This window comes from Porites lutea, chromosome 2 (genome assembly GCF_958299795.1).
Source record: "Porites lutea chromosome 2, jaPorLute2.1, whole genome shotgun sequence".
Taxonomy (NCBI): domain Eukaryota; kingdom Metazoa; phylum Cnidaria; class Anthozoa; order Scleractinia; family Poritidae; genus Porites; species Porites lutea.
Genome location: NC_133202.1, coordinates 43,916,501 through 43,932,491, shown reverse-complemented (window position 1 = coordinate 43,932,491; position 15,991 = coordinate 43,916,501). Strand labels below are relative to the sequence as shown.

The 15,991-nt window shown below is 39.1% G+C and overlaps 1 protein-coding gene across 2 annotated transcripts; it reads left to right on the top strand.

Moving 5' to 3' along the window:
• Positions 1 to 1,060: 1,060 nt before the first annotated feature.
• On the top strand, positions 1,061 to 15,531 carry LOC140928722 (uncharacterized). 2 transcript variants are annotated; one of them, XM_073378498.1, is made up of 6 exons: positions 1,061 to 1,460; positions 3,075 to 3,200; positions 11,975 to 12,064; positions 12,513 to 12,554; positions 13,150 to 13,224; positions 13,787 to 15,531. In XM_073378498.1, the coding sequence occupies exons 1-6, from the start codon at positions 1,296 to 1,298 to the stop codon at positions 14,240 to 14,242; spliced, it is 954 nt and encodes a 317-aa protein (XP_073234599.1). In that variant the 5' UTR covers positions 1,061 to 1,295; the 3' UTR covers positions 14,243 to 15,531. The 2 variants fall into 2 exon arrangements, with proteins under 2 accessions (XP_073234599.1, XP_073234600.1); XM_073378499.1 differs by lacking the exon at positions 3,075 to 3,200.
• The last annotated feature ends 460 nt before the right edge of the window (positions 15,532 to 15,991 follow it).

Genomic DNA, 15,991 nt, shown 5'->3' with positions numbered 1-15,991 from the left:
CCTCTTCGTATACACAATTACAGGGAATACCTCCCCCCCCCCCCCCCCCCCCCCCTCCAAGGTGGGACACAGATAAAAGTGGATTATAACGAGGTCGAACCGATTTCCCTCAATGGATTAACACATTTCGCGAAACTCTTGTTGGATAACTGCAGCGTACTTTGACTCGCAGCTCACATGTTTTTGTTGTGAAAGCTTTTCCCCGATTTGCGAAAATAATTTGATGAGGCGAATTCCAAATGATAACGTTTCAAATGTTGATTTACCGAAGTTAGAATAACTCCAAATATTGCAAATAAACATGTTGTTTGATTTATTTAATCTTACAAAGAGGCTGTCCCACAATAAATCCTGAGGTTTAATCCCTTCTTAAAAAGCCATACCGACACTATGTAACGCGACCTTTTTGGCTTTTTGTGAAATGGAAATATAGACGTTAATAGGATGGCTTCGTCTCCATCCCTATTTATAAATATCTTTAGAAAAACTAGAAAGTGTTATGGATAAGTTAAACGGTGCAAGTTTCAGTCTTTGCTAAGAGGATTTCCATCTTGCTTGATCCGTTTAGTAAGGATTAAGTGATCATTCAAGTTTAATAGAAGTTTTGAGAACCATAAAATAAATAAATACCCACAGATAACTTATTTTAAACCTTGATAGAAAAACAAAAACTCCTCCACAGACTTCCTTTATTCAGTTTCGATTATATCCCTTGTATCAACAAATACGTTCAAAGTTTTCCGAAATTCATTTACGCCAAATTAGCAAGAATGTGAAAATCTGCTGTTAATTCTTTGCATTTCCGTGATGTTCCTTCCCGCTGTCGTTAATCTGCGGGAAGAGATTCGCGCACCCTTCTCTCCTGTGTTTATCACACGAGGAAGCGGATAAAGATCGTGTACAAGAATTCAAAACTCTCAGAATCACGGTGAAACGAAAACAAAACTCCATCGAGGTAAATTCCGAGAGAAATTACTGCAGAGAAAATTTGCATTATGTTCTTTCCTCTTCTCACTGTGCCGCAGAAAATTTTTCATCTCAAACAGTGAATGCATGCCTCGAACTAAGATAAGTGGAACCTTTGCAATTGGAACAAATCTTACGTGGCTGTTGAGTGATGACTGGCCACAAACTGTCTTGCCGGAATATCATTGGTCAATACCGACCGTAGGCCAACATAAAAGCCATCGGGGCTAACGGGATTTTGCCTTGTTTCCTCTTTATCACGAAGTGAATAACACGCGATATGTCATTGAGCTAGAATCAACCAGTTATTAGCTCCTGCTTCAGTCAACATGGCAAGCAGTTGTGGGCGAAATCGAGAGAACGTCTCTGGATTACGCCGGCTTTTGACGGTTACCCTTATTGCTTTTGTATTTGCTCTGGCGTGCTTGGTGGACAAAACGGAATCTTCCAGGGAGACCAAAGGCTTGAAAAGTTCGAGATCAAGTAAGGAAAAGGTAAGTGGGATGTTTCGGATTTCCTTTAAGCAAACTTGAGTGATAGCACCGCTACACTTCAACGATGTCTTCAGTGACTTACCTTGTGCTTGTGTCACCTCGCAGAAGGCGTGCGAGACCAAGCTTTACCAAATGTTCAGTGATTATATGTTCTTCTGTATAGCTTGTATAATAATTTTAGTAAGGTAACCACTTTTCACAATAGCCTTTTTTATCTGCGATCAAAGTAAAAGCAAAACTTATTTACTCAAGGAAAGATTGGTTTATTTATTTATTTATTATTGGCAGTCGCAGAGATCATTAGCTGTCACATGAGTCATAGCAATTACAGAACATCGCTGGGGCGCAGCCTGCCCCTGTAACTGACATTTCATTTCACGACAAGACTCGAAGTTGCCAGATGTGTTAAAGATAGCCACCCGGGCGCTAACCCTGAATTGGTCATGATGATTTCACATATGGGGAGATGGAAATGTCACGCGCAAAAATAGGAGTTAGCTCATTTGAAATTTATTGATCTTGCGTCTGGCAGTGCTACCCGCGACTTAAACAGCTATTTATGAACATTTCCCCCTACAAAATAAACTTGTTTTTTTAATGGGCGCCATTGGCGATATTGCGGATGTGGTAAGACAGATTGATCAATATTAATAGAACTTAATTCCGTTATATTATTTTAACATAATAAGGTTTAATATCACTTTGTTGTCCTTATTTTACTGAAATTCCAATGAAAATTCAAAATATCTCACATTTTTTGGATCACCGAGTTGTTTTAAAGACGTGTCTGAAATGCGATAAATAATTATAGTCCGGTTGCACCAAAAAAAGACCTGAAAGAGCATAAAAATAATTGATAAACATATCTACGATTGTAAAAACACTGAGCTAAAACCTTGAGCATATAAAATAAGGGAAGAGTGCAACTCGACTTTGTCCTTTATAAACCAAGGGCACACCTTTTCTAGCTTGAAAAGACACTTATTTTATTGACGTGAAAAGAAAACGTAACGTTTTAACTAGAACAGCCAGTTTACGGGTCCAGGCTTTAAAGAGTTTCTATTTTGCCAAAAATCCCTCCTCTCTTGATTTAATTCAACAAAGCGTTAATTGGTCTCTCAAATAGGGAGGGGTATGTGTGTATCAAGAGAACACTGAGCCACGTGTCAACTACACAACGTCTGAAGAACGCCAGGGAGTGATATGACAGCACTATTAACTCATGCCCATTGTAAAAGAAATCTTTTTATAAGTGTCTTTAAGTGTTGAGGAAGCACTTCTTTAGTCTCTTTTGTCTTACGTGGACTGTTTCTGCAAGGTGAAACTCAGATTTAAATAGAACTTTTGGAAGAAAAGTACCACAAAGAAAACTATTATGATTATTTTGGGGTGATTTTATTTCTCGAGATAACATTGTCGGAGCATTAAAAAGTTAACTTAACTTGTTCACGTTGCAATTCGTTTCTTCGACCGTAGTAAAACATGAGCCTGTGTTTATGTTTACTTTGTTGGAAATGCATGTTTGGATTTCCACAAATCATTGATATGCCATCTCTTCGTCCTCTAAGAGATTCTCAACGTCTTTTCTTTTTATTTTCATATCATTTTATTTAGGAGAAGTGCCAAGTTGAGAAAGATGGTGATGGGATGTACTTTGTGCGATGCTTTAGTCCGTCTGCAGAGCATGGAAAAAACGGCAAAAACAGAAAATTAGAATCGGGAGAAAGTAAACGAAACAAAGTAAGTGAAAAACAACAATAACAATAACAGCAATGACAGTACTTAATTATATCACCTTGGCTGAAAAGCCTATCCTTATTCTTTGGTTTGATTAGTAAAATCCCATGGAACTTGGTCAAAACTTGGGAAATGGAAAAGTTCCAATCCTAGAAAGTTCTGCCTTGTTCTTTCACAGATCAATATATCTCGTTGAAAAGGCAATTTAAAATTCAATCTATCAATCTTCTGTCAGGTTATATAGGCTTAGTTCTAGATAGAGTGTTTCATCTTTCATAACAATGATATTAAAAAGAACTTTGCTTTATCATACGACATTGAGGCCAGCAGTTCAGGCTCGGAATTGTCACGCAACATTTTTAGAAACATATAATTGTCAATTAATCTGGTAAACTAAGTAAACGTACAAAATTTTGCGCACTGTTGATATTGGCGTTGTGCAGTCTAAGAACATGTAAGAAGTATATTGTTTAAATGCGAGAATGAGTTAACTTTAAGTCTAAAAGAACAAATACAAATCATGTCAGGTTGCTGCTACCCTTTTTCCGATGAAATTGTAATACGTAGAACCAAGAGCATTTTTCAAAATTGCGGCGCTTTCATGGAAAGGTGGTTTTAAAAGATTTAACCATGTTAACGGTTAGTTTCTGTTCGCGTGTACGTATCGGGATTTTAAGGGATGCGCTTGTTTCAGTTTTCCTGATAGTGAGAATCTGAAACCGCTTTCATACAAAAAATCCGAGACACCTTAGTTTGACCCTTTTCAAATCCGGCAAGGATGCTAGATGAAGTCTTTCAACATTGTCCTCTCTGTTACATGTACTCCATCTGTTCCACTCCGGTAAACAAATGTAACCAGGTTTCACGGTTTCGTCAGTAGACAATGGCACTAAGTCGCCTAGGAATTCAACCTGTTAGCAGCATCTTTTAAATTACAGATTGATTTATACGTTCGCAGACTTCTTTTTTGGTTTTAATTTCAAACCCTCGAGCATTTCACAGCATGCAGAAAGTCACACCGTTTCACTAATTAATTCTCGCCGATTAGAGTCTTCGGCAGTAATTTTGCTCGACAACAAAAACTACAAACGATACCGACTTTCCACTTTTAATGCCCTTTCCGCATGGTTCAAAAATGAGGCAGTAGTTTCCATTTTTTTTATTCAAGATGCGAAAAAAATAGTGTCAGGTCTTGGTGATCTCCTATATACTTGTTTTCAACAATAAACTTCTCTCTTCGGCGTCCATGCATGTAACCTTTAATATGTCTTTTTTTGACGGAAAAAAATCTCATTGTCGCTTTGAAGCAGTTGAAAATCATTTTAAACCGATTTAGATTCGTTTTAGGAATTCTTGGCAAATTTGTTCTAACCTAAGAGTGTTGTTTTCATTCTGATGCTAACGCGCGCTGTCAACGAAAATTTTGCCATGTTTTTCTTCCACTCATGTCAGCAGCTTGATGTTTTGTTCAACGATTTTTGTAGGCTAAATACAGGCTGGCAAGCGTAAGGTTTTCACAAACTAGTGCCTTAAGCTAGGAACATGTGTTTTCTCTGGAAATCCAAACTATGGACGGAATTTTTGAAGTTGCCTGCTGATAAAAGAACCACAACTATTTTGATTTTTTCACTGTCAATGTGCGCACTTTCACAAATTTTTTTATGAAATAATTGCAACAGTTAGTCATGTTTTCGGCTAAATCAGTAAGAAGTCTTCATTTAAATGTCACTATGTCGATTCTACTTAGCGCTATGTTTTTTATTTCTGATGACCTATCGGGTTTTTTCAAGTCGTCGTTTTTCTCAATCCATCCCCATGAAATCAATGCGTAGCACAAATAAATAAATTAACCACTTACTTTTTTCTCCTACCATTCCTGATCGAACTAACAGTTAAGACTTGTTGGTTTTTGAGGAGATGGGAAAACTGGAGAAAAACCTTTTGTAGCAAGGACGACAATCACTTAACACAAACTCAACTCACAAAGACACACTGAAAACTGACTCGGTCTAACAGGGCCTAAAGGTCTTCCAAAGGAGGAAGTGACCAGCTCGTTCCTAATTACACATTTTATACGGCTTGGAAAGTGAGATCTTCTTGAAGCCGTAGGTAGCTAGGATGTGTGCCCTCATTAAAGGATGGGCGTCTGACTTTGCTGACGTGTAGTAGTTGTAATTCTTTCATTCCAATACCACTTTGCGACGAGGTTGCCCGTCAATCTAACTTTTTAACATAGAACAATACTTATTTCTAACGACTTTACAAAAAGAAATTTGAATTTATTTTTGTTTTCTGTCTCTCCTTTGGTCGCCATTAGAAGTGTAAGGCCTAGGGCAAACCAGTCGAACTCCTCATGAGATGAACCAAACTCTAATTTGTGAATTGGGTCGACCTAACTTAACTTAAGATCGTGTGCTGTGTCAGAAGTCGAACTTAGCACGCGTCCAGCCAATTATTAGTTTAGTTCGTTGCTTGTAAAGGTCGACGTTTGTCCGGGAGACGATCTTCAGACGTCCTTCTCGTCTGAAGCAGATGGATAGAACGTGTTGGACGATCCAAACTTATTCAGACGAACTTAACTGAGCCAGACGTCGAAGTATTCATGACCTTAACTCTTTCGTCTCATGAAAGTTCGACGTGTGGCCTAGGCCTAAGTGTTAAAATATGGTTTTTCCTGACATGATCGATATCAGTGCAGATACCTTTGTAGGCACTTAACAAGAGAACTCAATACGCTGTTTTTTTCGATATAGCATCATAGACGAATTAGCCTCGTGGCCTCTTTATCAGATACTGTTAAAAGTGAAGCAGAGAGGATTGTTGAACTTACTGAGTATGCCAATTATGTTAGTAGTTAAATGACAATGCAATTTTTGCTTCGTACGTCTCATATGTAGGGAAGCCGGTGGATCTGAGCATGGACAACTGAAATCTATAATATCTACTTATTTACCGCCTAAAGTAAAGGTAGCCATGATTTCCACTTTCGCATAATTTTTAAGTGCGTACGTACAAACATCGCCTCTATTTTACGTATTTACGCGGGTAACATTTACTGAAATTTACACGACTTTGGAAACCCATCTTTACTATCTTCTACGCCCCAAAGATTCTCCCTCGTTTTGCGCATGTCTGGCCCGCAGAATGCTCCCTTGCGCAGGACGCATGCGCATAAGTTTTTTTAAGTAACAGACGCATGCGCAGCTTAAATTACAAGAGCTCTGGGGTTAAGATTGGATCATGCAGTGCTTTCACAACGTACAGTCTGGTTTTCAGCATTTCACAAAATAAAATTTGTCTTGTTTTGACTTTGGGTGGCCAAAGATAGGAGTGAAGGGGTTGATGGCCTTGAAGCCAACCAGGAAGAAAATCCCAGAACTACTAAAAATCGCTTCAATAAAAGTACAGATTAATAAGAGATGGCGCGCAAAATACTGTATAGAGAACGACTAACTCATCCTATTTTTTATGACATTAATTAGACCCTGTTCAAACGTTGATCTTTTCATGTACCGAACTTAATAGCTATTTAGGTCGACGCAAATGACATAAGTTCGACGGTTCACTCAGACCGACGTCGAACTTAATTATGCAGACTCAATGGTCGATTGTCTAAAATGCTTACAAGTGAAAATAAATTTTAGTACTTTATGCGTTAGGTGCGGCACATGAGAAGTTCGACGTATCAAACGAAGTCGCTCCACGGTCAAAATTCCCATGTGGACCATTCGATCTTAATTCATGGGTCGACCCAAATTAGATGTGTCGATTTTAATTGATTCAAACGTCGATCTTCTCAGGGATTAGGTTCGGTACATGAAAAGATCGACGTTTGAACTGGGCATAAATTCGTCTGCATGAAATAACGTCTTGGGGGCTGCCTCATCAATACAGGCAGACGAGGATTCTGAGCTAGCTAGGTAGTGATCAAATATGGAAATGTTTGTTTACTTAGACCTTCCGGCACTCGGTTGATCTTAATATGATGAATTGTTCGGTAATGTTAACTTGAAGCGGTGAACGAAATTAAAAATCGAGAAATTTTCGATCCAACGAAACGAACAGCTCCGGTTTTAGAGTGGCAGTGATCGTTCGATGCCTAGCTAATTCCTCTTCTACTAAGTGGAAAACATCTTAAATAATGCAGGCACTTCAAATCAGACAGAGTTTCGACCAAATAAACGACAAAACGACTTATATTGATTCTTAAGAAAATAGAACACCCACTCTCAAATATAAGACCATGGACTTTAAGTGGAATGTAATCTATGTAGAGCTTGTTATTGTCTAAAGTTTGTTTCAGCTATTTTGTCGGTTTGCTTTTGTTCCTTTGACATTGTTGTTTGTAACAAGTACAAGATCTTCGCTGCTGCGGTTATAGTTTTGCTCCTATGAAGAAATCATTTGTTTATTTTCTGTTGTTTTTAATATGCGGTTGGAATTATGGCTTCCGGTTATTTATGATTTACATAGAAAATTACAACTGGTAAAATCATTTTGGGGCCGTCGAAAAATGTCTTCCGTGGTAGAACATGATGAGCTGTACCGAAAAAAATCCCTGAAAGAGTAGTTTAAGCTGAACATTTGCATTAAAGAAAACATGTTCAATTACGGACTAAATCTCATTTCTGGTCAAAGCGAAAGCCGCTTAAAAATAATATAACATTAAAGAGAATCAGTTCAAGTTTCATAGAAAGGTCAAAGGTATATACAAATTTCTGTTTTACAAACATTAACCAATTAAAAAAAGAGTAATGTGTCCTAGAACACAAGGCAAAGATTTTGTTATTACTTTAGACCTTTGCTCGGCTTTTTTTAGTGATGTCAAGTTTCTTTATGGGAAGCCTCTGATGTCAAACGGAGGAAACCGATCGATTTAAGATGTTTCCAAAGTAATCCGTTGGGAAATACGTCGCTCCTTTGAATTCCCAAGACACCACTCTTGTTCCCAAATTATGAATACGTTGGTTAAGAACTTCACTATTTCAGCTGGAAGTATTTGAATTTTCCTCATTATCAGACCACATTTTTAGGAGTCAGTTGTAATTCATGACATTTCCAAAAGAGCCGACCTGATCAAGGGGTTTTTATTTTTAAAACATTTCGCTTGGCGTTCTACACTGACTGCACTGTTTCCCATGTTACTGTGATGGCTTTCAAGGCCTGGTTGATCTACATATAGCTTAGTAATACAGTTTGCCGTTCTAGAATGTTTTAGCTGAATATATCACCAGGGGAAAAAGGAAACTTATCCCCTCAATTATATGATTCTTTGTCCTTTCCGGAAATCACTTCTGACCCTATGACATTCAAATCGTGCATTCGTATCGACTTCTAGGCGCTCTCAAAGAATTATGAATTCTCGGACTGACACGCAAACCATTGCAAACAGTCTTTTGTCAAAAAGCATTAAAATGGAAAAAAAGAGGAATCGGAATTACCCCTTGGAGAGTTGAATTGCTGTGTATAAGCTATTAGGTCATCGGTCCGAAAATTATGGTCATTTGATGCACATCTTTGGGTCCTTATTTAATCAGTGACATGTTAAAACGATGTTATTTGGTTTCAAGAGAAAAAATCGTAAAATAAAGTTGAGTCCGCGGAATTGCGAATTTATTCAGTACTTGCGGTTCGTTCAAGCACATCACCAAATATAGAAAAAAATCAGTGGTTAATTTTAGACGTATTGTAATTCCTAAGTACACCTCTCAATACTTATCTTCCTTCTAGGTTATCAAATTGGTGTAATGTAATGAAACAAGGGCGTTTATCTTGTTAAATTTTTACACTTTTCTTTTTCGGAACGCACGCAATCTTGAACTGACCTATGCATCTTAACTAATGCCGTAGAAACTGGCACAGGTTACAAGCAAATTAGTTTCACTGTATTTAGTTATGAGAACAGAAAGGTCAGGGTAACATGGTAACTTCACAGTCCACGCACAGGAATCTTCAAAAACTATATTCATTGATAGGTAGATCAATTAGATTTTAGGTCGCTCAGAACCAACCCGGAACAAAAAAAAAGCCATAACATAACATGATCTATTTAGCCTCGAGACAAGACGCATGCAGTAATTTTGACACCTCCAAACTAGACAACCTTTTCACAGGGAAGCTTTTTTACTACCAACTATTAAAATTTTGTCTATTTTTTACGTCTAGTGACTGAAACGTTTAACGCTATTAAGACTCTCGTAAAGTGACGCGTGGCACATGCAAAGAGAGATGTTGTAGAATTGTGTGGTCCCAGTATAATGCGTTGCATTTTTGAGAAATAGGAAATTGTCATCGTTTTTTGAATTGTGTGACAGTAAGGCTCTGTAGCTACTAGTGCATGAATAGAAGGAAAAAATACCCCACAACCTCAAAAACTGCGAGGAATTTAATCAGAATGATCTCGAAGACTACAAATAGTGTACGTAAATAGTGTTACCCTTTATTTACGGATTCTGTCAGCCCCCAAATTGGCTTTGTTTCCCCTCGCGATAAATTATAGACAGTGCAAGGCATGAAACTATCAGTAACACACTTGTTTAACCATTTAATAGCTTCAAGATTTTTCCCCTCGATTTTCACGCACTCTACTGCGGATCTTAAGGCCCGAAGGGTGAAACATATGCAGGTGTACTGAAGTTGTGTGGGCTTTTCTCGCTTGTCGGTCATCACCCCATGTAGCCGTCAATCAAATGTCCATCAGTCAATTGTAGATCGGAAGAGGAGGTTATTTTTCAGCCAAATTTCATTATCGGTACTTCAACGAATGTACGTCTTCAGCTTCCAAGTCACGATAGTTTTGAAAAGACTGAATAATAGAAATATGTTGTATTTCCTTTCAACTTGTATATTAATTCTGATAACGATCTTCTATACTAAGAGGTAAAAGACAAACATGTATTGTATTGTGAAATGCTATTTGAATAATAAGCTTGTCATCCTAGAAGAAAGTAACTGTTATTCATTTGAATCGTCAAACTAAAACATGTTAAAAGCCCTAAAATTTATTCAATTAACTAATGCAGGGCTGTGTTAGCTTCTAGATTTAGCATTACCATCTGTTTGTTAATCGTCGGGATGGGAAAGAATGGTGGGCAAATATTCGCATTTTTGAAGGGTGGTAGAGAACGGCCCACGGTTGATGAGGCCAAAAAGCGAGATGGCTAAACTACTTTGATTTTCATCTGCGTGTCTTTCTACTCAGCATCCATTCATTTTAAATTAAGATTAATATGAGCGTAAGGGATGGTTGACAGTACAGGCAGCCCAAGCTCACCAGGAGAATGGCATATAAACTGCACTGTAGAAAGCAAAATTAAGAGTTTGAATACAATAGTGTTTAGTGATTCGACCTGCGTTTGCCGTACGTATACAGTAACGTTTATTATCGTGACGATGCTACACTTCCATAATGATAAGGTCGACAAATTCTATTACAATAGACAAAATCGTTTTGAATTTCCACCGTAATATTCAGAGGTCATAGACCTTCTTCAAACTTGTTTCCTGCATGCCAAATCCTATTTTAAGCTCCTCAAGAGGCCTCTTAAATAAAATTGGCCTTTCCTGTCATGTGCACTTAACTTGACCCACACACCTGAGTCTTTGCCATAAAACACAGCAGGCTGCCACTTTGTCTACTTTTCATCGCTTTTCATCATGTGGGAGGAAAAGAAGTCTCTTTTTCTCTCGTCCCCCGAATACCAGGGAAAAGAAGCCCCTGCAAGCCAAAGTAATTTGGGGGCACTTGACTGCTGCCGTCTATATATCTTGTAATGCAAATTAATGTGTAAAATGAGAATGGCAAAGAAAGTTACTGATCTTGGTCCGACAGTTCCTGAATCACTTAGCGGTTTGTGATTGTGGTTTTTGGGGCTCTTAAACTCTTAAATATTTTAAGCATAATCGTTTGTGTCTTGTTGCTCAATTTATCCTTGGTTTTTAAAAATCCTATTACCTGTTTTGTAATTATGGTAGTGTCTGATTGTGAGCTTGAAACAAAAGAAAACAAAATTCAAACAAAGGGAAAAATAGGTCATTTGCACTAAGAGGTCATGTGACATCGTTTTTATATCAATGAACGTTATATGATTTTGCCTTCGAAAAACGATTCGTGGGTCATTTCTTGCATGTAAACAAAATAATAGTAATTGGGTTTTTCAAACCCGCACCGTCTTCTCAAAATAAGTAAGTTCGTAGCTGGTCCTGTGACCAAAATATGATTTTTAAAATTATGAATTACCTCTTTCTGAACACAAATTTTGCACTTAAACTTCAAGGAAAATGTTGAAAGATGATGTGGTAACGTTTACAGCACATCTCAGCGTAACTGTCAAACGTTTAACAAGATATAAGCAAAAAGTAGTTTTGGCCGCCATGTTGGAGGGCAACAGTATGCCCTCCAACATGGCGGCCAATACAAATCATACTACTTTGTTGAAAAATCAAAGTGCCATAAAATATCTCCCTTAAATGCGTTTCCTCTCAAATTTCGGGTGTAAGATAATTTTTATTTGCTCTGTCAATTTTTGGCATCAGCAAGATTCCAACTCCTTGTTTAAACGAAGCATTGGTCACGTGACCTCTAAGTGAAAGTGGCCTATTAAACCACAGCATCTACTTTCATGATCCCGCTATAGTTTTAAAATTATGGTTTATTTTTTTCTGTTAGTGCTCGAGTGTATGTCGTGGACTAAGACGAGGTCAAAACTACAACACTACAACATCTACTTTCATAGCCCTTAAGAGTTTTTAATTAATTGTTTAATTTTTTCTGTTAGTGCACGAGTGAATGTCGTGGAAGACGAGGTCAAAGAGGCCAGCGAGGAAAATCTGGATCCAGAGGTCCGCGGGGCCCAAAAGGAATTCCGGTGAGTTTCGCCTGTAAAAGTGTACTCTTTCCTATTCCAGAAGCTGCCGTAAAGAATGAGAACGGTAGAAATGTGCGACTCCTTCCTTCTACTCGTGCATGCTCCACTTCTTTCCAGCCTCCGCGCATTTTTAAGCCTTTCTAGGCCCCACGGAAGTAGAGAGGGGTGTGCAAAGGAGGTCATGTCTGCATGAATTTCTGTGCGTTGCTCTCTTCCTTTAAAGAAGAAAAGGTAAAGAAAAAGGCTCACTACAAGCCAAACGGGGCTGACAGGGCTGAAGCTTGCCCCTAGTTTCTATAATGTGAAGCAATATCGGGAAAAGTAAAGTCGCTTTTCGAGCCTCATCGCAAAGGCTACCGTAAGTCGGACGTATTATCCGTTCAGTCACCACGCCTTTACTGTGTTAAAGAAAGAACAGCGAAGTAATTTTTTTCTTTCGCTAATTTAGGGGAGGAACGGATTGGATGGAGTTCCTGGACTCAGGGGCCCGGTAAGTTGAGATGAACATAATATTGTTTTGATGAAATTTTATCGTTGCATAAAGACCTTTGCATTTATGCATCGCCTAAGTATAAGCCCTGAATCGCCAGGATCAGTGAAGTAGTGTAGTGTGTGAATCAGTGTCGCAGATTGTCTGAGGTGGCGAAGGTGCCACAACATTCTTTCTTTGCAATCATGAATACCAGAAACATAATGTTCTGTGAACCCTCAACGATAAGTCGGCCTCATCACCGTCCAGTCACCTTTTGGCCCTATGGAAAAACTCGTTGGTGGGAGGGGGGAGGGGCGGGGACTTACCAAAAGTCAGAATGGCCACCCGGACTGGTCATCCTTAAAATGAAACAGTCTTATTTCGAGAGTTTTTGCTGGAACCCAGCAACACTTGCTACTCATAGTATTTGGAAATAGACTGATATGGCTGAAAAGTTCTGATTAAAATTGACTTTTGGTCTAGCAGGGCAGGTAAGCACCCTATGGGGACTTGGCTTGGAATTGTCCTTTTCGTAGTTCGGCGACTTAAGTTTTTGATTTCATGATACACTATGGAAACTAACATCTGCTGAATATTTCCTTTTTCACTTAAGCCAGGACAAATGGGAGAAAAAGGATTACAGGGACCTTCTGGACTTCAGGGTCTGCAAGGGCCAAAAGGAGAAGCGGTAGGGCTTTGTTTTATCGTCATATTATGTTTAACACACTTGTTTACCATGGTCCTGATCATGATTATTGCTACAATATGTTTTGCCTTTCGTCCGATAAAAGTCCACTGCGAATAAGACCTTAATATTTTTTAAGTACCGTTTGCAGCGTTCAAAGAAAGTAGTGTCCGATAGCCTGGGGCTACGGTGGATTTTGCTATCGGGTTTGTGAATTCTGTTCTTAGCTTACCCAACGGTTTCTTAGGGCCTTCAAATTACAGACGAACTTCAATCAACGCTCATCACTGCTCATCACCAATGTTTTTCGGGCTAGTTGGATGACTTTTGGGCTAGTACGTGTTAGCTACAGCTTGCCTGAATAGGAAGCTGTAGAAATGACTTTCTTTGCATCGTGGTTTTGAGTAGTGCCCTCCTGTAAGCTTGATTGTTCCAGTCATTTGTTCTCAGGGTGATCTCCTTGTGCTGTACGTTAGCTTTTCCACCATCTGGATAAAATCAGTGGATTTAGAGGTGTTCTCACCTCAGAACACCCATTTAGACACTTTCCTGTTATTTCTTTTAGGGACTTCCAGGACCCTCAGGAAATCCAGGACCGCCTGGCTTGCCAGGGGGCTGTGCAAAGGCATCACGATTGGGAACAAGTACTTCGGCCCCTACAGTACATTGCTTACCTGGTAAAGAGGGTCCTGAAGGACCCAAAGGGGACATAGGAGAGCCTGGTGCACCTGGTCCTGCAGGACCCCGGGGATTTAAAGGCTCAAGGGGGATCAAAGGAGACACCGGCTCTCGTGGAAGGAAAGGGGACCAAGGACCTCCCGGTGATTTTACCGGTCTGGAATGTTATCCCCGATACACAGACTGGGTAAACAAGGTTGACTGGTTCAGAGACCATCCTGAGATTCACTGTGATAGAAGAGAATTCCTCCAAGGATTTAGCCTCCAAAAAATTAAAGCTCGAGCCGGCCAGGGGAGATACAAATACACTTGCTGTTCATTAAGACTAGCTAATACGCCTTGAAAAGTTTGAAAAAAGAAGCAAGTTTCAGGAAACAAGTTCCCAGTCCAGGTTTCTGTTTTATTGATCATTGCCTCAAAACCATGAACACCGATTTCGTTTGGTGGCAGTTTCAGTTCGGAGTTGATACTAACTCGTAAAACAGCTTCTGGACTGTTCCAGTTGTTCTCAATAATCACTGCCTATTTGCCATCCATAAAACGAAATGAACAATACTCTTTTTAACACGAAATGTTACTTGTAAATAACGAATTTCTGTTATTTTTAGGCCCCGTCCAGACCGGAATCCGGGCTGGCTGAATACGTTAGCCTAATAAGGCAAGCGAGAAGCGAGCGAGGAGCGCGTGTCCGCCTCTGCAGCTGAAAACCCTGGGAGCAGAGGTTTCTCTCTTGCATGGCTTTCAGCGCTTACGAAGTCGTTCACGTCGCCTGTCTGTCGCGTAGTTGGTTTGTGTGTAGGTGATTGCATTATTTAAAAAAACACTCTGAAAAGCAGTTTTAGAAATAGGTGGTTTCGATGGGCAGATTCAGTGGTTTCATGTGGACGGTGGGCTGATTTGTGTACAAAGTATAAACTTATGCTGTTTCAGAAATATCCGGATTCGTGAGGACGGGGTCTTAGCCTTGCCACAAGTCGTCCTCACCAGTTCTATCGCAGACAAAGCCGTAAAACGAGTGGGGCGGGCTGTTTAGGAGCGAGTTTGTCAGAGGAGACCTTCGTCTCGCGCCATATTAAATAGGACGAAGGACTTTTTAACAAGTCTAGTTGTTCTTTTTTAGTTAGGATTTAACTAATACTTAAGCATTCGCATTCTTAAACGTCGACGTCAATTTCTTCAGGGACACTGTTTTCATTGTTATAGATGAGAAATTGTGTACGTAGCAATACAATTGTTATGAAAATGAAATATGTCTAAAGGGCATATCTTATCGGATGTTTTGGTGTGTAGTATTGCCGATTGCCAGTATTGTCATCATCATCATCATCATCATCATCATCATCATCATCATCATTATTATTATTATTATTATTGTGACGTCACGGCGGCCATGCTGGTGTCCCAAACTAATTCCGTAGGAGTTGAACTGTTTTCTTATGTAAACGCTTTCTTTAGTTCCATAGATTTGCATACATGCTGGCCAAGTCCGTGAACTAAATGCTCTTTCATCAAAGAACGAGTTAAACTGCTCAGCGATGCTACACAGCAAAACGTCTTAAAAGCTATTTATTATCTAACCAGATAACTGTCACCGTTTTATAAGAATTTAATAAAGTATTATTGTTTATTGATCAGATCTAGAATTGCATTATCCAATGATTTAGTTTTTAATAAATTATGTAATCAGGGGGTGATATAGAACGTCCATAACGGGAGCTTATCCCGGCACCAAATAATTAAAAACAATGATCTGTTTTATTGTCTTATACACGTGTTGTACTCCTATTGACCATTTTACTATAGTACTGACTCTGCATGGTTGTCCTCAAATTTTGCATAAGTAATTTTTTTTGCAAGTCAAAACTGGGGAATGTGGAGTTCTCCCAGGACCATTTTTAGACACATGAGTTAATGCAAAATTGGGGGAGTAAACAGAGCCGTAGATGGGGAATTCAAAATACAGAATACAATTGAACTGGCCGTGTGGTATGCGAACAAAATAAAAGTCGAAATCGTTCTCTACCAAAGTGTCTGCGTGACTCACAAAAATATACCCGCTAACGCCGCAAAAAGCTCTCTTGCAGTTCTGCAC

Excerpts from the sequence above, each read along its gene's own strand:
- LOC140928722 (XM_073378498.1), top strand. The coding sequence starts at position 1,296 with ATGGCAAGCAGTTGTGGGCGAAATCGAGAGAACGTCTCTGGATTACGC. Across the intron at positions 3,201-11,974 it reads GAGAAAGTAAACGAAACAAA|TGCACGAGTGAATGTCGTGG; the intron begins GTAAGTGAAAAA and ends TTTTTCTGTTAG. Across the intron at positions 12,065-12,512 it reads GGGGCCCAAAAGGAATTCCG|GGGAGGAACGGATTGGATGG; the intron begins GTGAGTTTCGCC and ends TCGCTAATTTAG.